General features: G+C 41.2%; 1 protein-coding gene across 1 annotated transcript in view; it reads left to right on the top strand.

Annotated features, from left to right (window-relative positions):
• The first annotated feature begins 4489 nt into the window (after positions 1-4489).
• Positions 4490-27795, top strand: part of LOC106551952 (NACHT, LRR and PYD domains-containing protein 12-like) — a 103844-nt gene continuing 80538 nt past the window's right edge. Inside the window, exons 1-2 of the mRNA XM_087715699.1 lie at positions 4490-4759; positions 13202-13241. Of these exons, the coding sequence (XP_087571825.1) occupies positions 4490-4759; positions 13202-13241 (310 nt within the window). The remainder of the gene's footprint in view (positions 4760-13201; positions 13242-27795) is intronic.

Genomic DNA, 27795 nt, shown 5'->3' with positions numbered 1-27795 from the left:
TGCCATGGGGGCTTTTTCTTGTCTCTGTCATGAAGCTGGACTGAATGACAGGAGTTCACCCCACCATGTAACTCAGGTCTCAAATGTGGCATCCAGCATCCTAACTATGTGAGCCATTGCACTCCTTATTAATGTGAACTACTTTCCCTCACTCTTCTAATATAAGGAGGACCATCCCTCCCCCTCTGCCTCAGTTTCCAGAACCACCTGCTCCACCTGGAGCCTCACTTGCTGTTGGGCGTCTCCCTGCATGGTAGGAGGCCTGGAGCCAGCAGGGAAGACTTTGTACCTTCCAGCTCAGCAGTGGCCTTTGTCCCTTCCACCCATGCTGAACAGTCCACTCAGGGATTTTCCATAAGCAAAGTTTTTTAAATTGGCCAATTGTCAATACCCAGGGAAACTGGGAACCTGGGTTGGACTGATCCTAAAGAATTTCACTCCAGGAGTTTGAAAAGCACAGCTTAGTTTGTCCTGGGACTGAGCATTTAAAAGAAAAGAGTCATTTCCAGGGAATACTAGGATGGCCTCCAACTCTCAGTCTGAAGTGGCTGTACCCCATGATCTGGACTCTGTTATAACAGACTTAATACATCCAATAATAGACCCAATCAGGGGTGGGTTCTGGCAGTCACTCCTGCCGGTTCGCTCGTGGGCGTGCCGTGGGCATGATTGATGCATGCTGCACATGCATGCACAATGCAATAAAAATTGTTCTGCACATGCGCAGAAACAAAAAACAAGATGGAGGCACTTATGGTGCCGCCCAGAGAACTGGTTCAGGGGCATGGCAGGTCTGGGTCGCTGCCAGTTCCAGTGACCCAGGCTGCCAAATCACTACCGGTTCGCCCAAACCCGTCTGAACCAGTAAGAACCCACCATTGGACCCAATAATGAACATGCACAATGCTTTTAAAAATATCTTTGGTGGGTCCTGATTAAGACTTTGTTTATTCTTGGTTTGGTATCTACTATCTGAGTCACGTCCTTCCCTTCAAGTTCTCGCCAAAGTCTAAGCCTTGAGAACATTGAGCCTCTTTACAGAAGATGGTCCAGGGTTCCTTGGTGCCATCACTCTGTGATTCAGCACAGCTACTCTGTGTTTACCTCAGAAGCTACGGCTCACTATAGACAAACCAAAGCCAATCTCTCTGTAGGGAGAACTGAGTTGAATTGAACTGAATTCATGATTGAGAGAAAATACATTAAAGGGTCTTTTCTATGTCCATATCCATTTCTAGGAATTCTTGCTGGGTGTGAAATCCTGGGCTGGACCTTGATCTAGTCCACAAAGCCTATTCTTATCACTTTGACAAATTTTCCTAGCTTTCCAGCACTCTAAAATCTTGTTGATGTATTTTTGTATTAATAAGGTTTATTAAGACAACCAAATTAAATAAGGCAAATGCTGATGCCTAAGATAGGATAGCAGCACGAATGATGGAATTCATCTGCTTGCATCAGGCATAATTTGTGTTATGATGTCATAAAATGTCACCATTTTGAAGTCAGTGTTACGGCTTGTTATGGCCACTGTGCTAAAGCAAGAACTTCTTTCTCTCGATGGGTCCATTGGTGTAGAGGAATGTTCATTTAGGCAGAAAGCTTATCTGTCCATTTGGCCACTATATGGTCTCTACAATACAAGAAAAGTGTTTGCACATCTCAACTAGTGTAAAGAGATGATGGGCTGGATGCAGGCAACAATGCATAATGCAGAGTAAAAGATCCACCATTGCTGAATCTGCTTTTATTCCCATGAGATTTTGAGAGCTCTACAAAGGACTGGTCTTTAAAGCTCTGAAAATCAGAAGCTGGAAATATGGAGTGTCAGTTTCTTATCATCATATTGCAGACAGAAGTGGTCTTGTGCTAACAGTCGAAGAAATTATTGAGTTTATAGGACTTTTGGACAGGTGCAGAGACACATTTGACAAAAATTGCTTCCCAGCCATGCTACTACTCTCCTATTACGAATATTCTATCTGTCTTTGCAAATTTTGAATTTTGTTTTGGAGAATCATCCTCTACATCAGGAGTCCACACTGGGGAATACTAGGCACCAATATTAGTGTTTTAATTCATTGCTCTCCATATCTCTATCCGGGACTCTTTACAATATTACAGCGTTCCCTCCTTTGAAGTATCATCTGAGTCAATACTTTCCATATGCAAGGAAGCCTCTCTGTTTGTTCAATTTCTGAACAAATTGTATCCTTTAAGTGTATTATATTTCCAATTGTGGGACTTATCTTACTTGTTCTTCTGTACATTTATTCAATCATATTCATAAAATGTATTGTTTCTTATATTCTGAATATAATATATCTGACGCTGAGAATGTTTTCACAGCATTCTCTCCAGCCCTTTCCCACACACCGCCACTCCTCAACCTCACAGTCACATTTGATATATAAACCAAATTTGTTTGTTGTTTTGCCTGTGATCTTGTAACCGGCCTGGCTCGTTCATCATTATCCATGTTTATTATGACCTGAAGCTGCTCTGATCCTCGGCATTTGGTCTGGGCTGGCTATGCCTCCACGGGACAAATCTACATGCCCAAAGGGTGTGGGGTGCCATCGATCTCTATTCCCCAATAAGAATTGGTCTCTGCTCATCCTGCAGGATCTTTCCCGATGCCTCAATGCTTGGTAAGTCAGTAGCAAGTCGATGTGCCCATTGATGGAGTTATTGTTGGAAAACCAGGATCCTTTCAATAGGCTTTAGTTGCGTCACAGGCAACAACTTCAGCCTCTTGAAAACTGCAAAGAACAGTGTTATTTGTATGTCTTTGGGGATTTTAAAATGATTGTCCAAATCCTTAAAATATAAACAAAACATATTTTTCTATAACAGAGGATTTTTCTAAGTGCTGTTCCAGATCCCATGCACATACGCAGAGTGTTTAAGGACTTTAATTAAACACCACCAGCCCTTAATGTCATTTTCCTGATCCCCTTTGCATTACACTTACCTGCAAACAGCCCCCCCCCTCCCCACCAAGTTCCAATAAACCAAAATCCGGCACAAAGCCCACCAACCAAAATTTTAAATCCTAAGTCTTCAAAAGGAATAATATACATATAGTAAATATATGACTACAAAAATGTACAAACCTTTGTTGAGATTTGAAATGGAACAAGTTAAAATGCATGATAAAATGCACTAAGAATGTTGGTTATAACATACAAATAGATCAACTGGAGATGATAGTCAAAAAGTCTGAAATTCACTCTAACTTAGAACCTAAAAAGAATTTTTATAAGATGTTGTACTGTTGGTATATGATACATTATCTAAAATTTGTAAAGGCACTTCTAATTGCTGTTGAAAATGTGGAAACCATAAAGGGACAGTTTACCATGCATGGCAGGCTAATGAAATAGTGAATGCCAATATATATGCAGAAAACTAAAAAAATAATATTCCAATGACACTAGAAATTGTCTTTTTAGGAATTATGAATAGCCAATTACAAAAGACTCATGGGTGATTGGTTTTATATATGGTAATTGCAGGGAGCAAAAATGGAAAAATACAGAGATAGCCACAATGACAGAGTGAAACACAATGGTGGTAGAACTTTCATAAATGGCTAAATTGGTATGTTTGATTAGGGAAGGAAGAAAAATCACTTTAAAAAAGGCTAAAAACTCCTTAAGGACTTTTTGCTCAAAATGGATAAAAATTAACTCCTGGATTTACTGGTTCAAAAGGACTGCATTTGGGGAAATGGAACTATATTATGTAATTTTGAGAGGGAAATTGTATCAAGTAATTTTTGTAAAAGAAGGTCAGAAATAGCTTCTTTTAGTCTTTCTTCATCTTCTTGTCTTTCTATTATTTTCCACACTTTTGTCTATATCTCTTTCTTTACTATTTCTTTCTACTTTTTTTTGTATACATAAAGTCATCATTTGAATAGTTATCATTCTATCTCCAACTTCTGTATCTGCATCTCTTTTGATCTGAGTTCAGGGATGGAAGTTACTGTGTTTGTTCTTATGAATGACCTAAATGGGATTAGATAGTGAGAAAACACCCTCTACATTTCCATGGCATTCTTTCTGACAATCCAGAAGGAACAGTTTACTGTGTTTTTGCACATTCTGAAGAGTGTGGCTCCAAACAGGGATATGCTACTTCAAGGGGAATCTGTCTGCCCATTATGTTAAATCCAAGAGGAAAGCTCTGGGTTCACATCATTGGAAAAGACAGGTGGAAACCTGAAGGATGGGCTTCTTGGTTATAGCTTGCCATCTCAGGTCAGGATAAGTGCTGTTTACCTTTTAGGAATATAGCCTGCCTAGAATGTATGGAATGGGTGACATACAGAAACCAGTATGAATGAATTGATAAATAAACTGCTGTGCCTTTGTGAATGAGCTAACTAGTTTAACTTGAATATTGTTGCTTCAAATCTAATTATCCATATTAGTTTAATTCTCTAATTTTAATTTTAGATCGGATATAATCCATCATAATTGACATGAATAAGACTATGGGGAAAAAAATTTACAATGCATTGAATGAACTCAATGAGAAAGAATTAAAAGAATTTAAAAGCTGGCTAAATTATATTAATTATAATGGCAAGCCAAACATTTCTAAACGTTCACTGGAGAAAGCAGAGCCAGTAGAAATTCGAGATCTCCTGATTCAACATTATGGAAAAGATGCTCTAAAGGTGTGCATTGAAGTCCTTCGAGAATGCAATAAAAATGATCTTGCAGAAAGACTTGAAGAAACTGGACAGAAAGGTAAGCAAATCCAAAATATTATAGAAATGATCTCTCCATTTAAGATCAAATGGCAATAAAGATCCATTATCATTTCTTTGCCACTGAATGTTGCTCACCCGATTTGTTGGTGGTGGTTAGGATCAGCAGTGGCTCCCTGGCATTTCAGAGTGGAACTTTTATTCCAGTTTGAGATTCCAGGTCTTGAGCTTGAAATCAAATCTAAGGGAACATCTGCACTATCACTCAGCTTGACATTTTCTTGTCACTGTTAAAGTAAATGGATAGGCCAAGTTCAAGCCAAAGATGTTAGTCCACTAATTTAAATTAAAGGGAGATTTTAAAAGTTAAATTTAATCCATCCTTTTTTCCAGCATCCTTCCTGACATAATACAGTATTAAAGTATCTTATAGGTTGTGATGCTTCTGTTGTTACTAGGGAAGAGAGCAGGCATGTTATGCTGGATGGAGTCAGAGAACAAAGAAAGGCAGCATTCTCTTAATTCCTTCAATGAACTACTAAAATGAAACATTTTTAAATTATATTTTTCTTCAAATATATATTGAGACAAAATCTCAATATATATTAATACCGGCATAAATCCTGTGTGTGGAATGTATGTTTGTATATATGAAGATGAATGATCCCACGTTTTAAATTAACTTTAAATTTTTTATTATTGTATTCTTGTACTATTGTATTTTAACGTTTACAGTGGGGTATGTATGAGGAGAATGTCTGTGCGGTATGCATGAGAGGGCTGGGAGTGCGACCTGGAGCCCCCTCCACTGAGTGCAGAAGCAGAAGTGGATGGGGGCCCAGATCCGCCTCTTGTCCTAGAATGAATGGTACAAATGGCCTGCCGGGAAGCATGTAGGCCATGGGAGGTGAGGAAGGGTCGACGGGGATGGGGGCGGGCTGGAGCATCTCGGTTACAACTGGGAGGGGCAGGTACGACGGGAACTACAGGGCTAGCCATTACCGGGGAAGGAGGGTTCGCTACATCACAGCGGTCCCTTGTTCTGGCCCTGTAAGCTCAACTCAAGGACCTGGTGGCAAGAGTAGTCAGGGCCCTGGTCTCAGGTTGCTGTTGCTAAATGCCAGGTCTGTGATTCATAAAGCTCCCCTCGTCCGGGGGCAGACCTGGCATGTATTACTGAAACCTGGCTGGACCATGAGGGAGGAGTCTCACTCTCGGAAATGTGCCCAGAAGGGCTTCAGGTGCTCTACCAACCACAACACCACAGAAGGGGTGGGGGAGCGGCAGTTATTATCCGAGGGTCATTAGTTCCTCGCAGGATCCCTCCTCCAGAGACTGCCTGGTGTGAGTCTCTTCGCTTGAAGTTGGATCTAGGGGTTCAAGTGGGCTTGTTTTTGGTGTACCTACCTCCCAGCTGCGTCACAACAGCCCTGCCTGTGCTCCTAGAGTCAGTAGCCGGACTGGCAGTTGAGTTCCCCAGACTTATAGTACTGGGGGACTTCAACCTGCCATCTCTAGGCGAACGCTCTGATGGGGCTCAGGAGTTCATGGCTTCCATGACAACCATGGACTTGACCCAGGTAATTCAGGGTCCGACTCATAGAGCAGGACACACGCTCGACCTCGTGTTTCTCTCGGGGCAGTGGAGACGTGATCTTGAACTAAGGGGGATAGAGATCTCGCCCTTGTCATGGTCAGATCACTTCCTGCTAAGGCTTGACTTTCGGAAGCTGCTTCCCTACCGCAGGGAGGTGGAACAGATTAAATGGTTCCACCCCAGGTGCCTGATGGACTTGCTGGGATTTCAAAACTTGGAGAGATACCTGACTCCCTTGTCCACAATCCGACAGAATCCTTGGTCACTTGGAACATAGCGGCGACTGAGACACTGGATCAGATTGTGCCTTTGCGGCCTCTCCATGACAGTGGATACAGGAGGGCACCTTGGTTTACCGAGGAATTCTGGGAGATGAAGCGCCAAAAGAGATGCGTAGAGCGACATTGGAGGACTAGCAACTCCGAATCCGACCGAACACTATTAAGAGCCTTCATTAGGACTTATTTAGTGGCGATACGAGCGGCAAAATGTGCACATTTTTCCGCTCTTATTGCGTCCGCAGAATCCCGCCCAGCCTCCCTGTTCAGGATAACCTGCTCCATCCTGAAAGGGGAGGATGCGGGGGAACCCTTACAGGGAAGGACTGAGGAATTTGTTCTGTTTCTGTCGGACAAAATCACTCAGATTCAGACAGACCTTGACTCCACTTGGACAGTACCAGCAGAGATGCTGAGGGAGGGTCTTGATCTGATTTCTTGGAATGAGTTCCAGCTTGTCACCCCTGAGGAAGTGGACAAGGCCATGGGAGCGATGAGTGCCTCCACCTGTTTACTGGACCCGTGTCCCTCCTGGTTGGTCTCGACCAGCAAGGAGGTAACACAAGGCTGGCTCCAGATGATTACAAACACATCTTTGCAGGAGGGATCTTTCCCACAACCCCTGAAGGAAGCGGTGGTAAGATCCCTCCTTAAGAAGCCTTCTCTGGACCCAGCTATCCTTAACAACTATCATCCGGTCTCCAACCTCCCTTTTCTGCGGAAGGTTGTTGAGAAGGTGGTGGCCCTTCAACTCCGACGGACCTTGGATGAAGCAGATTATCTAGACTTCTTTCAGTCTGGTTTCAGGCCTGGATACTGCACGGAAACTGCCTTGGTCGCGCTGACCGATGATCTCTGGTGGGCCAGGGATAGAGAACATTCCTCTATCCTGGTGCTCCTTGACCTCTCAGTGGCCTTCGATACCATTGACCATGGTATCTTTCTGCGATGGCTGAAAGAGGTGAGAGTGGGAGGCACCGTTTTGCAGTGGTTCTCCTCTTACCTCTCCGACAGGTCGCAGTCAGTGTTGGTCGGAGGGCAAACGTCGACCCCTAGGCCTCTTAAGTATGGGGTGCCGCAGGGCTCGGTCTTGTCTCCCCTCCTATTCAATATCTACATGAAGCCACTGGGTGAGATCATTAGTCGGCATGGGATTAAATACCATCAATATGCTGATGATACACAGTTGTATCTCTCTGCCCCATGTCAGCTCAGCGTGGCGGTGGAAGTGATGTGCCAGTGCCTGGAAGCTGTCAGGGTCTGGATGGGAGTGAACAAACTTGCAACTTGCACTCAATCCTGACAAGACCGAGTGGCTGTGGATGCTGCCCCCCAAGGACAGCCCAGATAGTCCATCCCTAAGCCTGGGAGGTGAAAAGTTACACCCCTCAGAGAGGGTCCGCAACTTGGGGGTCCTCCTGGATCCGCAGCTGACATTAGAACATCACTTGTCGGCAGTGACTAGGGGGGCCTTTGCCCAGGTTCGCCTGGTGCACCAGTTGCGGCCCTATTTGGATCGGGAGGCGCTTCAAACGGTCACTCACGCCCTCGTCACCTCAAGACTTGACTACTGTAACACGCTCTACATGGGGCTGCCCCTGGAAAGTGTTTGGAGACTACAACTGGTCCAGAATGCAGCCGCACGAGCGATACTGGGTGTACCAAGATACACCCATGTTACACCTATTCTCCGTGAGCTGCACTGGCTCCCTATCGGTCTCTGAGTGCGATTCAAGGTGCTGGTTATTACCTTTAAAGCCCTACATGGCCTAGGACCCGGATATCTGCGAGACCGCCTACTGCTGCATACCTCCCAACGGCCGATAAGATCGCACAGGGTGGACCCAGACAATGTCGGCTGTCGACTTCCCGAGGGAGGGCCTTCTCTGTAGGCGCTCCGACCCTATGGAATGAAGAACCCCCAGAGATCTGGACCCTTCCCACTCTCATGGCCTTCCGAAAGGCCATCAAAACCTAGCTATTCCGACAGGCCTGGGGCTGTTGACCTCATGACTGAGGTCTAGCCCCAACCAGATTGAGTGCATGATGTGGTTTTTAATCTGTTTTTCTCTGTCTTTTTAATTTTAATTTTAAAATGTATTTTATTGTAAGCCACCCGGAGTCCTTCGGGATTGGGTGGCCTATAAATTTATTAAATACTTAAATAATCCCAGGGGACCACATGTAGTTGAACCCAAGAGATGGGAAATGGTTTTCGATGGGAAGGATGATTCCACCTGCTGAAAAAGATGTGACAGATCACTTGAAGAACATGGGAAGAAACAATTACCTAGATTCTTTCCACTTGCATTTCAGGTAGATACCTAGCACAGAGATGGTGTTGTCCGCATTTATGTATGGCCCCTGGATATGAGTAATATATTTGATCTGGCCCTGCTTGATTGCAGAATGGCTTTGATAATGTTGATCATAATATCCCTTTAGCTTAGTAGTGTCTTGGGAAAGAGTTGAGTGGCAATCCTTCTTCCAAGCAACCCAGAAGTGGGAGAGAGGTCAAGGGCTCTGTCAGCTACTATAATTTTCACCATTGTGGGCCATTCAAGTCCATCAGAAAAGAAAAAGGGGATAGAGGAAAATAAATGTATAGAAAGGCACAGAAATATACATTATAAATGTAGACCATTTGTAATGTATATAATGTTAAGACCCATAGTGGCACACTGGTTAGAATGCAGTTCTGCAGGGTATCTGCAGTTCAGCAGTTTGATTCTCACTGACTCAAGGTTGACTCAGATTTTAATCCTTCTGAGGTCAGTAAAATGAGGACCCAGATTGTTGGGGGCAATCAGTGGTGGGATTCAAATAATTTAAAACTTCAAAACTTCAGCTCGACTTCCTGTGGGAGGAGCCTGTCGCCGAAGGAGCTCAACGGAGCCCCTCTCAGAGTTCTGGTCTGTATATCTAATTAAGATCAATAGATATCACCCCTTTCTGGCAGAAAGGGGCAGGCAGAAGCTCAGGTGCTAGGATTTATTCGTAGTTCACAGCCCCCCTTCTTTTTTTTTGGGCTGCGAACGGAGAAGAGATCCAGCGTAACTGAGCTCTTATCTCCAGCCAGTTCCTCGCAGCTGCCTTTTTGCAGCCCAAGACAGGCGACCCCCCCACTCAGGACAATGATAAACTGTTTAAAGCAACTCAAGGCTAACACGAGCGGGTCTTACTCCTGTGATGTTTTTTTTTTTTTTATAACTATCTAAACACCAGCCTCGTTTTTCCTTTGAAACGTCTTTGTGCAATTGGGAAACAAAATGGCGTTTTTACTGTGTTGGTGATTGATGACGTAATTAACCGGCTTTATCTCCCCGGAGACTGCTACTCATTAACAAGCAAAATCTACAAATAATTTATTGAGAACTGACCAGGTGAAGACACTGTTTATCTGTTTATTCTCAGCTTTTATCTATAATGCCTCCCAGGTCTAAGCAGGCAAAAAAATCCCCCCCGCATGTGCTTAAAGAACTTGCTAGTAAATCGCTGCCTTTGTCTCCTACACCACCTACTGGAGATTCCTTGACACAGGAGCTTTTCTTTCAAATAATTAATGACTTTAAACAAGAAATTAAAGAATTTGTGCTGGATTTATGCGACAAAATACAGACTAAAATTGCCCAAATAAAGGCGGATATGTTTGAAGTTATGTCTACTTTGACAGATTATATCGAAGAAATGGAGACTAAACTGGAAACCTTGGAGGAGGCTAATTTTAATTTGACTTCTAATATCCAAGCATTACAACAAGAGATTAGAGATACTCAAACACAACTTACAATGATAAATTATAACAGAAAGGCGTCTGCAATAAGAGTCAGAGGACTGCCCGAAAAGAAAGGAGAGAACTTGAAACAGACGTTTGTAGAAGCCTTCAGCCAAGCGGTGGGAGGTCCGGGACTCAATTTTGATTGGAATATTCGAAAAATCTATCGCCAGAATTTGTGTGTAGCAGAGCAACGACAGCTTCCAAGAGACATAATTATATACTTTTTCACAAGAGAATCCAGAAATGCGATCACTCAAAAGTTTTACAATAACAGGCTCCGAATCGATGGCCATGATTTGTTTGTCTTTAAAGAAATCCCGCTCCAGATGCTGCAAGCAAGGAGAGGCTATACTTTTTTAACCCAAGAACTTTGAAATCGTCAAATACAGTATAAATGGGAAGCTCCAGTTGGAATCACAGTTACATTTGAAAATCAAAGATTTCGTATTAATTCTGTTTCGGAAGCTCGGGATTTTTATTATAAAACTCTGAAGGCGGGGCTTCTTGACTCACTTGGAAATGCGGAAGGACAAGGTGAAGGAAAGACAAGCAGCAAGTCACCTGGTTACAAGAAGGAGGGAGTTGTTCTCCCCCTACTGGAGAGGCAGAAGAGCGGAAACTGAGGATTTAGTTATATTTTCAAAGCAGCGGGACACGTGGTTATAAGGGAGTGGGTAGCCTTCTCTTTCCGAAAGGGCAGAAGAGAAAAGAATATAGATCCAGCGATGTCTTTAAAATACTTTCTAAGCTTTTGGACTGATTAAAACTTTAGGATTTCTGTTTGGTATGAAATGGTAAAGCTGTGTACTGATGAGGAATGGAAAGAAGCATTGCTTATTCTAGACAGATATTATACAGGACTTTTACAAGACTTATTTGAATCTCAATCCAAACTGCGCATGAAGTGTTTTCTGCGAGGAAAGCGGGGACTAAGATTTATTTGAATTGCGGTTTGGGATGAATGGAGTTGGGAGGAGTGGGGCAGAAAGGAAGGTGGAGCGGGATATTGATGAAGGGATCTTGGGATTGAACAAACTGGTATGGATTTTGGGCACACATTTTATGGATTTACATGCTTGAAGTATAACATAAAAAGCTCAGGATTTTAAAGTGAAGAGTGAGATCCTAATCTTATGCAATTTGGGCTTGGGAGGAATGGAGATGTGAAACGAAGGGTAGGAAGATGAGTAGCGAAAGTATGATTAGACTGCTCTGTATTTGAAGATAAATTGATTTTTGTATAAACTAATATTTGAATATACGGTTAAGAAAGGCTATCTGGAGAGTCTACAGGAAGATGGGGGTAAATATCAAAGAAGTAAGGGACGAGGACAAAATATAAATGGAATGATTCACACTGTTTAAATTTTAAGAATGATGGGAGGCTGAGCATAATGCAAAAGATTTTTAAATTTTTTTTAATTTACTTTTTCGTTTTTTTTCCTTTTTCTTTTTTGGAGTGTTCTTTTTATTTTATTTTCATTATTATTGTTAATAAGATATTTTGAAGGTGAATGGTACTGAACTGTGCCGGGTGTGGGACCTGGGAAGTCGGAGGGGGTTAGGGAGGGGGGTTCATTGGGGGTGGGTGGGTGGGTGGAGATATAGTTTCAATATATAGAATAAGAAGAATACACTTGTATACTGTTGATCCTTATCTTTTCTTTTTATTTTTCTCTTTTTTTTTCTTTTTATTTTTTTCCCTTCTTTTTTCTTTTTAGCGTAACTGAATAGATTAAGGAATAGAGAAATGCACCATAGTGAGAAGTAGAGGAAAGGAAGAGGGAGAAGTAAGGAGGAAGGAAGAGGGGAATGTAAGGAGGATGAGAGGGGAAGGTGGGTGAGGAAGGCGAGAAAGGAAGATAGGAGGGGAAAGAGAAGTAGGAGGGGTGATCGTTGGAGGGAGAAAGGAAAGTTGGAGGGGGAGAAGAAGGGGTGTATGAAAGTGATAGGTTGGGTTTATGAGTTGTGTTTAGGTTGGGGTTTTTCTTTTCTTATTATTATATTATTATTATTGCAAATATCCAGTATATAAGTGAATGTACAAAATTGAAAATGAAAATGAATAAAACATTTAAACAGAAAAAAACTTCAGCTCCAAGCAGAAGAGGTCCTCGGCTGTTGCAAAGAACCTATGGCTCTGGGTGCACCACGCCTGCTTCATTCTCTTTGAGATCTGTTTTACAAACAAGATGCAAAATGGCTCTCAAAGAGAACGAAGCAGGCATGGTGCACCCAGAATCACCGCTTCTTCACGACAGCTGAGATGGAAGAGTTAGCTCAGGAGAGAGAGAGAGAGAGAGAGAGAGAGGGAGGGAGGGAGGGAGAGAGAGAGAGAGGGAGAGGGAGAGGGAGAGGGAGAGGGAGAGAGGAGACAGTATGCTGACTCTGTAAACCACTTTAAGAGAGAGAGTGGTTAGAATGCAGTTCTGCAGGCTACCTGCAGTTCAGCAGTTTGATTCTCACTGACTCAAGGTTGACTCAGCTTTTTATCCTTCTGAGGTCAGTAAAATGAGGACCCAGATTGTTGGGGGCAATCAGAGGTGGGATTCAAATAATTTAACAACCAGTTCTCTGCCCTAATGATTTCTTCCAACAACCAGTTCAGTAAACTGCTCAGAAAGTTAACAACCGGTTCTCCTGAATTGGTGCGAACTGGCTAAATCCCACCACTGGGGAGAATATGCTAACTCTGTAAACCACTTTAAGAGGGCTATAAAGCACTGTGAAGCAGTATATAAGTCTAAGTGATATTTACTTATTTTTACTTATTTCTTTTAAAAAGTACTCTATGACTTACCCGTTTCACTATTTCTAATCCATCTTTTGTTGCAGATGTTGATGCTCACCAACTTCCAGATTTATCAGGTAAGGCAGGAATCATTCAAAGGGTCATTGGATTATGTTTAAAACTAATTCAGCATGAGCATTTCCTTTCCTCTCCTTCCCCATCTATGCAAAGTATTGTGAATGGGGAAAACTCCAGGAGGTTTTGTGGTGTTGACCATGAAAAAGAAAGGGAGGACGGGAGGAAGGGAGGGAGGATTCCAATACTTCCTGCCAGCTTCCCAAAAGGAAACTCAATGGGGAAGCCGGCAGGAAGTTTGGCCCCATTGATTTTTTTGCTCTCCCTTGTCATTCTCTTTTTCTGCTTAGATAAGGAAATACTGTATCTAAAATGATTACCCAACAATGTAAAGGTTTCTAGTATTATATTATAATTGTCCATGGATAATTTCTGTTAGTACACAATTTCCTCCCCTCCTGCGTCATCAGTTTGTAGAGGGAGGTCATGGACTGTTCAGTGCTAAGGTAGAAGGAGCTGTGGCGGTGGTGAAAGTCAGACTTCTTTGCCAGCCTGCCAGCTGGCAAAACAGAAATTTTTGCCCGGTTAGATGGGCATCGCTAAGTGGAGGGGGCATGTGACTGAGTGGGCATGTGCATGAGTGATGTCAAGTTGGCCACGCCAACTCAGTCACATGCTTTCCCCTCCCCCACCTAGCCATGCCCACTGAACCGGTAGTAAAAAATTTTTGAAACCCACTCTTGGATTCATTGCATTGTCAGCCAGATTTTCAGACTGGGTTTGGCATTTTTGTCTACCTATCGAGATCTTACCAAGAACCTGGGATAGGTAGATGTGGATATTTGATGGTGTTATAGATATTGTCACAGGATGAAAGTTGCTCCCAGTAAAGCTGCCTTTTTGCGATTGACTGATGGCAATTTGTCGATGCCAATGATGTTCAAGTGGTGCTCCAGTTGTTTTGGGATTGCATCTAAGACACCTATTACTATTGGTACTACCCTTGCTTGCCTTTACCACAGTCATTCTATTTCTATTTGAAGGTCTTTGTATTTTGTTATCTTCTCCCATTCTTATATGGCAGGTGCCTCTCTATTTCAATTCTAAAATCCCAGAGCAATTTAACTTCTTCATTTTCTATTATTTTATTTGTTTTATGGTCTCGCCCTTTCTTGCTTGCAGGCAAATGATATTTCCTGCAGATCTTCCAATTCACCCTTGTTGCTACTTTGTCATGCTACTGTTCGTAGTCAGTCTGGGCAATCTTCTTGCAGCAGTTTATCAGATGGTCCACTGTTTCGTCAGCTTCTTTCCATAGGCAGGACTTACTGTCAGTTCCTGTCCTCTTAATTCTGGCTTTGTATCCATTTGTCCTTAAGGCTTCCTAAAAGTGAGAACAATTAACCATCTTCCCTTCAGAAATTATGGGTTCTTCATCACAGGAGGTTTTTAAGAAGAGACTGCACAGTCACTTGCCTGAAATGGTATAGGTTCTCCTAGTTGAGCAGGGGACTGGACTAGAAGACCTCCAAGGCCCCTTCCAGATTCGATTCTATTCCATTCTATTCCATTCCATTCCTCCCCTCCCTTTCTCTTCTCTTCTCTTCTCTTCTCTTCTCTTCTCTTCTCTTCTCTTCTCTTCTCTTCTCTTCTCTTCTTTTCTCCCCTCCCCTCCCCTCCCTTCCTATCCTATTCTCTCTCAGGACCCACAAGTGGGAAGAAATTGAGACTTGACTTTGGGGAAGGACAGCCTCCAAATATCTAAAACCCCTATGTGCATTTCTACATCAGGAATCCTAAATTTGAGAGGCAAGAAGTATCCCAGACCCTTAATCCCAAGAAGAAATCCTATTGGTGCCTTGATGCAACCTATATCACTGCTTTAGTTGCCTGATGTTCCATTGGATGACAACATATTGTTCTATGTAGAAATAGCAGCCTTTTTTGGTTTATTAGATTTACCAAGGACTCAGGGCGGCGTACAACATTAAAAGAAACACATAATACAAAAGTTTAAAAAATAGAATATCTCAAACAAACGCAATTAGAATTAACAATAACATTTTTTTAAAAAATTGAATTAAAATTAACAATGATCAATAATTTGTTTTGTTTTGTTCAGGCCAGGCTGGCTTGCTGGAAAAGCCAACTTTTTAGGGCGTGTCTTTTGACCCCCAAAATAAGCGCTTGACCTTATTTTCGGGGAGGTCTTATTTTTTTATATATATATTTTATTATGTTTTCATTCTATACAATCACATATTCACTGTGCTTAATCAGGGCATATAACATTGAGTAATAAACACGGCCCTCACTTATATAGAAAATGCCCTCTACAATACAAACCCAATATACCACCTTGGCCCGCCATACACCCTCTTTCAACCCCCTCCAACTTTCATTCTTCCTTCTCACACACCCCTCTACGCCTACTTCCCCTCCCCTTCTTTCTAACCCTAACCCTATCACTCCCTCTAATCCATTCCCTCCCTCCCTTCTCCTCCTCCTCTCTCTCACCCTCTCCACCCTCCTTCTTCTTTCACTCGACTCTTTCCTTCGGTATATTTCTATTACCTTCCAGTATATTCGGTTTGTTCTATTTTCGCACTAACATTGAAAAGCCACAGTATACAAATACAATCATGGAATTTAACACATATTGTATTTCCCCCCTCCCCCCTCCCCCTAAATCCCCACCTCCCTTCCCTCCCCCCGACTTCCCAAAGACCATACGTGGTATAACTTTTGGACAATCACAGTCTAAAATATCTCTACATTGAACTCAGCTTCTTACTGTTACCCAAATTTTAAACAATTTAAATTGTTACTGATACTAAGCATAAGCTATCTGGAGTTTCTTAGTCCCATATTTACTTTTTATGTAGTCAATCCATTTTTTCCAGTCTCGTTTATATCTCTTGTTTGAATGTTCTTTGAGATATGCTGAAATTTTGGCCATTTCGGCTAAGTTCATAACTTTCAAAGTCCATTCTTGAATTGTAGGTAAATCTTTCTTCTTCCAATACTGCGCCACCAAGAGTCTTGCTGCCGTTATTAAATACAGAACCAAATTAGTCTCTGCTACTGTAAAGTCAATACATATACCCAGTAAAAACAACTGGGGGGTAAATTTTATCCTTCTTTTGAAGATGTTTTGCAGGATCCACCATATTTTTATCCAAAATGCCTTGACATTACGACATGTCCACCATATATGAAAATATGTAGCATCACAAGAACCACATCTCCAACATTTAGGTTGAACATTTGGATACATAGAGGAAAGCTTTTTAGGATCTAGGTGCCATCTATAAAACATCTTATAAAAATTTTCTCTCAAGTTTTGTGCTTGTGTAAATTTCACATTTCTTACCCAGATTCTTTCCCATGTTTCAAGCATTATTGGTTCCTCGATATTCTGAGCCCATTTTATCATACAATCCTTAATCAGTTCCGTTTCAGAATCCATCTGTATTAGTACATTATATATCCTCTTTATATGCATTGAGCTTTGATCTCTTATTTGTTTAAACAAATTATCCTCAACTTTTACAAAGCCAATTTTTTGATCTGTTTTCCACCTAGCCTGTAGTTGACCATACTGAAACCACGTTTGAACTACCTTCTCTTCTTTAAGTACCTCTAAAGATTTTAGTTGCATCACCCCTCTTTCTGAGATAAGAAGTTGTCTATAGGTGGTTCTATCGTGTTTTTGTTCTACATTCATATTTTCAATTGCATGTCTAGGAATTGCCCACATGGGCACTTTATCATTTAATTTATGTTGATATTTTTTCCAAACCCGCAATAAAGCATTTCTTAAGATATGATTTTTAAATTTCTTATCCATTTTTTTGTTAAATAACAGGTAAGCATGCCAACCATATAACAAGTCATATCCCTCGATATTCAAAATTCTGTCATTAGTTAGATGAATCCAATCACTAATTGCAGATAATGCCACTGCGTCATAGTATAATTTTAAGTTAGGTAATTTCAATCCTCCTCTTTCACGTGCATCTTGCATTATTTTCATCTTTACCCTCGGCTTCTTTCCTGCCCACACAAATTTGTTGATACCCTTCTGCCATTCTAAAAGATTCGCATCTCTTTTAAGTATTGGTAACATTTGAAAAAGAAATAAAAATTTTGGTAAAATGTTCATTTTTACTGCCGCTATTCTACCCAGCAAGGACAAATGCAGTTTCTCCCACCTTTTCAACTCCAACTGTATACTATGCCAAAGTGGTTCATAATTATGCTTATATAATTTCCCATTTGAGATTAAAATATTAACTCCAAGATATTTAACTTTTTTAACTACCTCACATCTTAGCATCGCCCCCAGTTCTTCCTTCTGTTTGATAGTCATATTTATAGCCAATATTTTGGTTTTTCCTAGATTTATTTTAAATCCCGAGACTTGACCATATTGATTGATCGTGTTCAATAATACCCTACTAGATTCCTGTGGTTGTTCCAATATTATAACCAGATCATCCGCAAATGCACGGACTCTATATTCTTGCTGTCTAATTTTAATCCCTTTTAGACCGCCCAAGCCCCGTATCTTATTCAACAGTATTTCCAAAGTTATAATAAACAATAATGGGGACAGAGGACAGCCCTGTCTTGTACCTTTTTCAATTTGAAAGGAGTCTGTCAGACTTCCATTGACAATGATCTGGGCTGTTTGCTGCTGATATATTGCGCCAATTGACCGTAAAAAGCCATCTCCTATCTGCATTTTTTGCAATGTCTTCAGCAGGAATTGCCAATTAACTCGATCAAAGGCTTTCTCCGCATCCAAAAATATGAATGCGGCCGGGATTTGATTGTTCTTTCCCAGGTATTCTAAAGCGTTAATAATTAATCTAACGTTGTTCTTCATCTGTCTGCCCTGTATAAAACCAGTTTGATCGGTATGTATCAATTGTTGAATTACCCCCATTAGCCTATTAGCCTATTTGCTAATATTTTAGTAAAAATTTTATAATCTACATTGAGTAATGAAATAGGTCTATAATTTTTTGGTTGGGTAAGGTCTTGGTCTTCTTTGGGTATCAACGATATGAACGCAGTCTTCCACGAAGGGGGCACTTTCCCTCCCGATTGAATTTTATTGAATAGTTCTCTGAGGGGTTCTACCATTTCTAACTGTAAATTTTCGTAATAAACAGCTGTTAAACCATCTGTGCCTGGTGCTTTCCCTAACTTTAATTGTTTAATTGCCTGCAAAATTTCCCCAGAGGTTATAGGTTGATTCAGCTTATGCCTATGTTCTTCTCTAACTAGGGGGATTTTCTCTTTATCTAGGTATTTGTCTATATCTACGTCCTTAATTTTATCCCCTTTATACAACTCTGTAAAAAATTCCCGAAATACCTTTTGAATCTCTTCCTGTTGAAACACTTCCTTCCCTCTGTAACACAATTTGGATACATTTCGAGCTTTCCTTTTTTTTCTAATCTGATAAGCCAACCACCTACCGGGTTTATTTGCATTGCAGAAAGTATTATGTTTAGCATATAATAAACTGGTGGCTACCTGGTCAGAGATCAGCATATCAAACTGAGATTTTAATATAGCAATTGTTTCCCTAATCTTTGTATCTCCTGGATTCAATGTTAATTCTGACTCTTTCCCTTTAATTTCCTCTTCCAATTCTTTTCGTTTTTGCCCTTGTTTGTGTCTATGTATTTTGTTTATATTCATTAATACTCCTCTCATATACGCTTTGCTTGCATCCCATACATATTCCATAGATGTACCCTTATTCATATTGAGAACAAAATATTCCGATAGCAATTTTTTACAATCATTAACATACTTTTCATATCTAAATAAGTTTTCATTCAACCTCCAGGACCTTCTTGCCTGGGCTACCCTTCCCAATTCCATCCAGACTGGATTATGATCTGAAAGAACTCTCGCCATAATCTTTGTCTTCTTCACCCTGCAAAGTAAATCATTTGTAATTAGTATAAAATCAATCCTTGAAAGAGATTGATGTCTGTTGGAAAAAAAGGTAAAGTCATGTTCTTCTGCATGCCTCTCGCGCCAAGCGTCTCACAATTCAAAGTCGTCCAGCATGTCAAAAAAGGGTTTGGGTAACTTAGCTCGAAATTTGGTGTTCGGGCGAGCTGTCTTCTTATCTCTTTTGGTGTCGATCACGCCATTCCAGTCACCCAATAATATACAAGACTCAAAGTCCCACTGTACTAATTTAGCATGGAGATTTCTATAAAATCCATCTTGTTGTTGATTAGGAGCATAAATTCCCAAAAGTAACGTCTTTTTCCCTTCTAAGATTAAATCTAATGCAATATATCTTCCAAAGGGATCTGCTTCAATTAGCTCAGCTTTAATGTCTTTTCTTAAGTATACTACTATGCCGTTTTTCTTTTCCATGGCTGAGGTCGCAAAATGTTGGCCCAGTTTGGGGTTAAACAAATATTTTTGATCGGTTGATTTGATATGAGTTTCTTGCAAACAAATTATGTCATTCTTAAACTGTTTGAGATAATGAAATATTTTCTTTCTTTTCTGTGGAGAGTTCAGTCCGTTAACATTCCATGTCAAAATCTTAGTTGTCATTTTTGGTTGCCTGAAGCTTTTTTAGAGTCTCCCGCAAGGCCTGTCTCACCTTTGGTTTGGCTCCTCCCACAGCTTCTGAGCTTGTTGCAGTAGCTCCTTGATCAGTGGCCAACGATTGTTGAGATTGTTGCATAGTAGCTTGTTTATCCGTTTGTCTGGTGGTCATACGGTTGGATCTTTTTTCCTTGACTCCTTGCCCTTCCGGGAGAGGGAGATGATACATTTTATCTGATGGTTGTGTGGTTTGCTGTTTATCTTGTTCGTCTCGTGGTTTTTCACCATATCCCGAAGATTCAGGGTATCCCATCTTCAGAATCTTATGATAGAAATCACGAGCTTTCCATACACAATTGAGACGATATCTATGTTTGTCCATTGTAACTATAATACCGAATGGGGCATCCCATCTGTACTGTATCTGATGCTTTCTGAGCTCTTCCACCAGAAAAGCATAATCTCTTCTGGCTCTTAGCATCTGAGGTGGTATTTCTTTCAAAACAATCAGGTCCTGTCCACCAATTTGAAGCTTAGTATTATAAAACTCTTGTAATATCATATTTCTAGATTCTCTTGTAACAAAGTATATTACCACATCTCGGGGAAGTTGCCTTTGTTTTGCCGCCCATGAGTTAACACGAAAAGTCTTGTCAATCTGCCAATCAAAATTGGATCCCGGTTTTCCCACTAGACGGTCAAAAGCTTCAGAAAACATTTGCTTTAAGTTCTCCTGCTTTTCTTCACGCAGCCCCCTCACTCTTGATGCAAGCTCCATCTGCTTATACTGTATCATAATAATTTGTTTTTCAGCATTATCAATTTTTTGTTCCACCACTTCAGTTTTGGATATCAGGTTAGTTTTAGCTTCATTGAGAATTTCTAAATTATCTTCCATTCCAGAAATATATTCTGTTATCACATTTACAATTCCCATCATATTATCATTCATTTTAGTGACCCTAGTATCGAATTTGTCATATAGAACTTCCATCTCATTCCTTATTTCATCTTTGAACTCTCTAAGCATTTCTAGATTCTGTTCTCTGGATTCTCTAAACATTTCTAAGTTCTGTTCTCTGGATTCTTTGAACATTTCCAGGAAAAATTCTTTTGTTAGTACGTCTCCACTAGGGGGCATAGATGGTGGGGGCTGCAACTTTGTGCCAGGTATGGGAGACGTTTTCGGAGGTAATTTCACAGAGGTTGATTTGGATGCCATTATATTTTGGTTTTAATTATTTATTCTAAATTGCTAATCCACTGTGCTATTTGGAGAAAAAAAAATCCCCCCCCCTTTTTTTTACAAAGGGTTTTACGGAGGATTTCAAAAGAGAAAGTCCGTTTGGAATGTTTGGAATGTCTCTTTATCAACAACAAAGAGTCTTTGAAGGCTTTAAGGGAGTAGGTCTAACTAGATTATAAGAGGTTGTTCCTTTGATTCTGTAGCAGGAAGCCGGAGATAACAAATGCAGAAGCTGTAAACGCCATTTTGAAGACAATTAAACAAAGGAGATTTTTATAACATTGAAGCTGGTATTTCAGATAGAGAAAAGTTTTAAAGTTCACAAGTTTGGTCTTTGCTCGTATTGATTTTTAATAGTCTGTTTTCTAAAGATTGTCCTAAGGGGGAGGGGTTCCTGTCTTGTGCTGTAAATAACAGCTGCGAAGTTCAGGTCGGAGTTGAATGACTCAGCTTTGGGTTGATCCTCCCCCTCTGTCCACAGCCCAAAAAGAAACAAACTGTGAACTTCAAAGAAGATTCTTACCAGCTGAGATTCCTCACTGCTTTTTTCTTGTCTGAAAAAAGAGTTATCTTCTTGATATTGAGTAGATAACGAACCAGAACTCTGGGGGCAGCTCTGTTAAGCTGCCGACGGCGACAGGCCACTCCCCGGAAGTCTCGAAATAGCAGCCTTTTTGAAGGAGGGAACAACCCACACACTTTTTGAACTGCTGCCACAGATCTAGGGGGTTGCAATTTCATGAAATTACTGAGGCCAGAGAAGACTGAAGAGATTGAATAACTCATGCAGCACTATTGAAACCCAGTTTATCTGAAATGAAGAGCTCATTCAGCTTTAAAACTTGAATGCCTGAGAGAGATATATACATAATTGGCAAAAAAACAAAGGAATTGTTATCCAAATTGGGAGCTTGATGACGTGATGAAGATGTTTCCCCCAATTTTAGACGTACTTGGAGAATAAATGGTAGAGGCTTGTAATGTGGGTTACACTCACCAAACACCACCAAGCCCTCACTGTTGGGAGGTCAAGGATTTCTATGCCCACAATCCACACATGGAAAAGAAATTGGGATAGAAATGTGAGCACTGCAGAAAGAAATATGGGATCCTCCTGGCTGAAATCGGCAGTGAGCACTGAGGCCCACATCTTGCTTTCCTAGAAGAATTTGGCGAGGGGAGCTCGAGTCAGAAGACAGCTGAGCTCTACTTTAATAGGAGGCAACTGAGGCAAACTAATTTTCCTCCTTCCTGATAAGGAAAGCTTTGCTGTATAAAAATAAGCAAATTCCTGATATTTCCTTATTGATAATCTCACTTTAAACTCTATAATGTGATACTTTTCTGCTTCATTCAGATTTCAGCTGTTGGTGCATGTGGATTCTTCAGCAAATTATATCACATTGTCAGTCAGTCACTGCCCATTGCACAAGGCAATTTGTCCTTGGCTTTTGCCCTAGTTGGCCTTGAGGAAGTGGCTGGGCTCCTTGGGGGCTTGAATCCTGCCCTCTTTTATATCCATGGTTAATTAAGGCCTCCCAGGGGACCACATGTAGTTGAACCCAAAAGATGGAAAATGGTTTTGATGGGAGGGATGATTCCACCTGCTGAAAAGGATGTGACAGATCATTTGAAGAACACGGGAAGAAACAATTACCTAGATTCTTTCCACTTGCCTTTCAGGTAGATACCTAACACAGAGATGGTGTTGACTGCATTTATGGATGGCCTCAGGATATGAGTAGTATTTTTGATCTGGCCCTGCTTGATTTCTGGATGGCTTTGATACTGTAAACATAATATCCCTTTATCTTAGTAGTGTCTTGGGAAAGAGTTGAGTGGCAATTCTTCTTCCAAGCAACCCAGAGGTGGGAGAGAGGGCAAGGGCACTGTCAGCTACTATAATTTTCACCATTGTGGGCCATTCAAGTCCATCAGAAAAAGAAAAAGGAGAAAGAGAAAAATAAATGTATAGAAAGGCATGGAAATTATAAGAAATAAAATATACATTATAAATGTAGACCATTTATAATTTATATAATGTTAAGACCCATAGTGGCACAGTGGTTAGAATGCAGTTCTGCAGGCTACCTGCAGTTCATCAGTTTGATTCTGACTGACTCAAGGTTGACTCAGCTTTTTATCCTTCTGAGGTCAGTAAAATGAGGACCCAGATTGTTGGGGGCAATATGCTGAGTCTGTAAACCACTTAAAGATGCTTATAAAACACTGTGAAGCAGTATATAAGTCTAAATGATATTGCTAGAATTCATAGAAGTTATAAACCATTACATTTACTTATTTTTTTAAAAAAGTACTCTATGACGTACCCATTTTATGTGTATTTTACTATTTCTAATCCATCTTTTGTTGCAGATGTTGATGCTCACCAACTTCCAGTTTTATCAGGTAAGGCAGGAATCATTCAAAGGGTCATTGAATTATGTTTAAAACTAATTCAGCATGAGCATTTCCTTTCCTCCTTCCCCATCTATGCAAAGTATTGTGAATGTGGAAAACTCCAGGAGGTTTTGTGGTGCTGACCATGAAAAAGAAAGGGAGGGAGGGAGGATTCCAATACTTCCTGCCAGCTTCCCAAAAGGAAACTCAGTGGGGAAGCTGGCAGGAAGTTTGGCCCCATTGGTTTTTTTGCTCTCCCTTGTCATTCTCTTTTTCTGCTTAGATAAGGAAATATCTAAAATGATTACCCAACAATGTAGAGGTTTCTAGTATTATATTATAATTGTCCATGGATAATTTCTGTTAGTACACAATTCATTCAGAATTTGTAAGTAACATGAAGTCTTCTGTCCATTGGCTAATTGAGGCCATAAATGTTCCTTTGTAATCTTAAAGAAAATGTCTCCTACTGCTAAGAATGGCAGAGAGAATTCATTTTTGTTTTCCAGCCACAATTTCCATGAAATGGTCAAAAGAATATAGCTATCACCAAAAATTAAAACCCAAATCTATCTGAAGCATATAATAACCTCTGTTCCAAATATAATAATATTAAGACTTTTCAAAAATGTATTTTTAAATGAGATATGATTCATGTTATATCTCATAAACGGCAATGGTTATTGATTCCCTTTCTATACAAACGTAATTGGGATCCCCACTCTATCGCCAGCCACCTGGAGCTCTAAGCAGAAGAGGTCCTCGGCTGTTGCGAAGAACCTGTGGCTCAGGGTGCACCACGCCTGCTTCGTTTTCTTTGAGATCTGTTTTGCAAAGAAGAGGCAAAATGGCTCTCAAAGACAACAAAAGAGACATGGTGCACCCAGAATCACTGCTTCTTTACAACAACTGAGGACAGAAGAATTTGCTCAGGAGATCTGTGATCTGATGGGAGAGTGGGAGGAGCGGGCTTTCTTGCCAGGATTGAGGAGGTGAAGCTGTTGTCTGAGGGCGAGAGCAATCCCTGGCAGCCTCTAGGTTAGGGTGGAGAGCCACCTTGAGCCTCCTTCTCTTGGTCTCCTTGCTCCGGGAGCATCCTTCTCTGGGCAGAGGCAAAGAAGAAGAAGAAGAGCCACTGCCCTCCTCCTCCTGTGGTTCCTGCCCTGTGCCCTCTCTCTTCTCTGATAAGGATCAAAGCCCAGAGATTTTCTGCCTCGTGCGTGCCAGACTGACCGACCATGTAACTTTCTCACCCCCGGGAATTACGAGTGCAGGTGCTGCTTTGACATGTGTCTTGCTGTGCCCACCCCCTCAAGTGAAGGAGGCACCAAACACAAACTGCCCACCTGTGTTCAAACCAGCCCACCTCCTCTCTCCTGGAGGGAGAGGGAAGGTCTCTCCCAAAACTGTCTTTCCTGCCCTCCTGTGTCATCAGTTTGTAGGGGGAATCATGGCCTGTTCAGTACTGAGGTAGAAGCAGCTGCGGCGATGGTGAAAGTGAGATTTCTTTGCCAGCCTGCCAGTTGGCAAAACAAATTTTTTTGCCTGGTTAGATGGGCATCGCTAAGTTGGGGGCATGTGACTGAGTGGGCATGTGCATGAGTGATGTCAAGTTGGCCCCGCCCACTCAGTCACATGCTTTCCCCTCCCCCACCTAACCATGCCCACTGAACCGGTAGTAAAAAAAATTTGAAACCCACCCCTGGATTCATTGCATTGTCAGCCAGAGTTTCAGACTGGGTTTGGCATTTTTGTCTACCTATCGAGATCTTCTCAAGAACCTGGGATAGGTAGATATGGATATTTGATGGTGTTATAGATATTGTCACATGATTAAAGTTGCTCCCAGTAAAGCTCCTTTTGCAATTGACTGATGGACCTTTGTCAATGCCAATGGTGTCCCAGTGGTGCTCCAGTTGTTTTGGGATTGCATCTAAGACACTTATTACTATTGGTACTACCCTAGCTTGCCTTTGCCACAGTCATTCTATTTCTATTTGTAGGTCTTTGTATTTTGTTATCTTCTCCCATTCTTTCTCTTCTATTCTTCTGTCTCCAGGCACTGTCACATCCACAAGCCAGACTATTTTGTCTTTCCTATCAACAATCTGGGTTGTTATATGGCAGGTGCCTCTCTATTTAAATTCTAAAATCTCAGAGCAATTTAACTTCTTCATTTTCTATGATTTTATCTGTTTTATGATCTCGCCAGTTCTTGCTTGCAGGCAAATGATATTTCCTGCAGATCTTCCAATTCACCCTTGTTGCTACTTTGTCATGCTACTGCTCGTAGTCAGTTTGGGCAATCTTCTTGCAGCAGTTTATCAGATGGTCCACGGTTTCGTCAGCTTCTTTCCATAGGCAGGACTTACTGTCTGTTCCTGTCCTCTTAATTCTGGCTTTGTATCCATTTGTCCTTAAGGCTTGTGCAGTCAGAATTAATCTCTTGGTCTCTTTCTTCAACTTTCCTGATCTTAGCAATTAGCAAAAGTCAGGAATTGTTTTTATCTGCTTTCTCTGCTATTTTTTTAATGTAATGGCCATATAGTGGTTTGTCTTCCCATCTTTCAATTCTGTTCTATATTCTGTTTTGGTCTTTCTTGTAGCCCAGTTTGGTCTTTCCAGTAGTCAGCCTTCTTGGCATACTAACTTCAGTGCATCTTTTTCATTGTCCTTCATATATTCTTCCAAAGCCATTTTATCTTCTTCAACCATCTGATGTATTTGCAACAATCCACTGCCATCTATTTGTCTTGGTAGGTAGAGTCTGTCAATGTTGCTATGAGGATGATTCATTGTCATTATTTTCCTGGTCTTCCTATTCATTGCTTTTAGTTCTGCTTGAGTCCAGTTCACTATTCCAAATATTTATCTAATGACTGGAATTGCCCAGATGCTGATTGCCTTGATGGCATTTCCTCCATTGAATTTGGACTTTCAGATCTTCTTCACACTTTCTCTAATCCTTTTCTTGACTTCAATGTGCTTGATGTTGTCAGTTTGAAGGATACTTAGGTATTTGTAGTAATCATCTTCATCCAGACTCTTCTTGATTCCTTCAATTTTCACTATTTTTCCTTGTTTGATAGTGAGTGTGTCACATTTGTCCAATCCAAATTCCATTGCAATTTCTTGGCTGTATATACAGACAGGGTTGAGCAGCGATTCTCTTTTAAACTGAGTTCTTCCATGCAGCTTCAGATCGTCCATGTAAAGGAGGTGGGAGAGTAGATGTTTGTTAGCCATGGCCTGAATTATTCAGTATTGTAGAGAGTAGAAACACTGCAATGACAAATAGTAGCAGTGACAGTGAATCTCCGTGAAATATTCCTCTCTTGATATTAACCTCTCCCGGTCTCTCACTATTGACCTGCAACTGTTTCTTCCATTGTGCCATCGGTCTTTGCACCAAACTTCTGGTGTTTCTACTGCCTCCTGTTATTTCTAGGCACTTGATTATCCAGTCATGTGGCAGAGAGTTGAAGTACTTTTTCTACTCAATCCATACTATGTTCAGGTTGGTCTCCCTTATCTTGCAATTTTCCAAAATCATTTTGTCAATTAGAAGTTGATCTTTTGTTCCTCTGCTATTGGGGTGATTTCCTTTCTGCTCAGGTGGAAAAGATTATTTTCAACTAGATGCTGTTAGACTGCATCAGCTACAGTGTTTCCCTGAAAATAAGACCTGGTCTTATTTTCTTTTGGGCCCTAAAACTTGAGCTTATTTTCAGGGAGGTCTTTTTTTTTCATCATAAGGCCCAGCCAGGCACCCTGCTCCCCTCCATGCACACAGGAGGCAGTGACCACATGGAGGCCAACTGGGGCAGGAAGTAGAGGGAGACAGGTGCCCAAAGGGATCGGTCTGTGTGCCTCAAATCAGCTGCAAGCCGCTGTGGAGAGCATGGCTGGTGCTGCCACCATGAGGTAGGGTGAGAGAGTGAGAGAAAATAACTTTCAATGTCTTTTTTGAGGGAAAGCCACCAAAATTGTCTTTTTATGAGGTGTAAAGGTTTAACAAACCCAATATGTCCCACCTGTTTGGCATCATGGTACATTTGTTTCTGACTGGCAAGCACATAAGGCTTGACCCCTATCCAAGCTAGTCCATCCTGAATGGGACAAACTTTTTTGTGTCATCCTTTAGAGTGGCCTTAAAAGCAGCTGCTATGGTCCATCCACAGGAGGTTTTCCTTTTCCCTGTGTTCTCATGATTACTTGGTCAGCCAGCTGGAGCAATGGGAACAAAGGTTTGACTACTTCCACCTTAGAGCTATTGTACTGAGGCATTCTTGACAAAGCGTTACCAAGGAAGTTCTTTCCTTCTGGCAAATAGCATAGGATAAAATTGAATCTCTGAAAGTACTGGGCCCACTGCACCT

Source organism: Thamnophis sirtalis, unplaced genomic scaffold (genome assembly GCF_051295495.1).
Source record: "Thamnophis sirtalis isolate CommonGarterSnake01/CBP01778 unplaced genomic scaffold, rThaSir2_p1.2 scaffold_1, whole genome shotgun sequence".
NCBI lineage: Eukaryota > Metazoa > Chordata > Lepidosauria > Squamata > Natricidae > Thamnophis > Thamnophis sirtalis.
The sequence above is the reverse complement of the archived record's forward strand: the minus strand, read 5'-3'. Positions and strand labels throughout refer to the sequence as shown.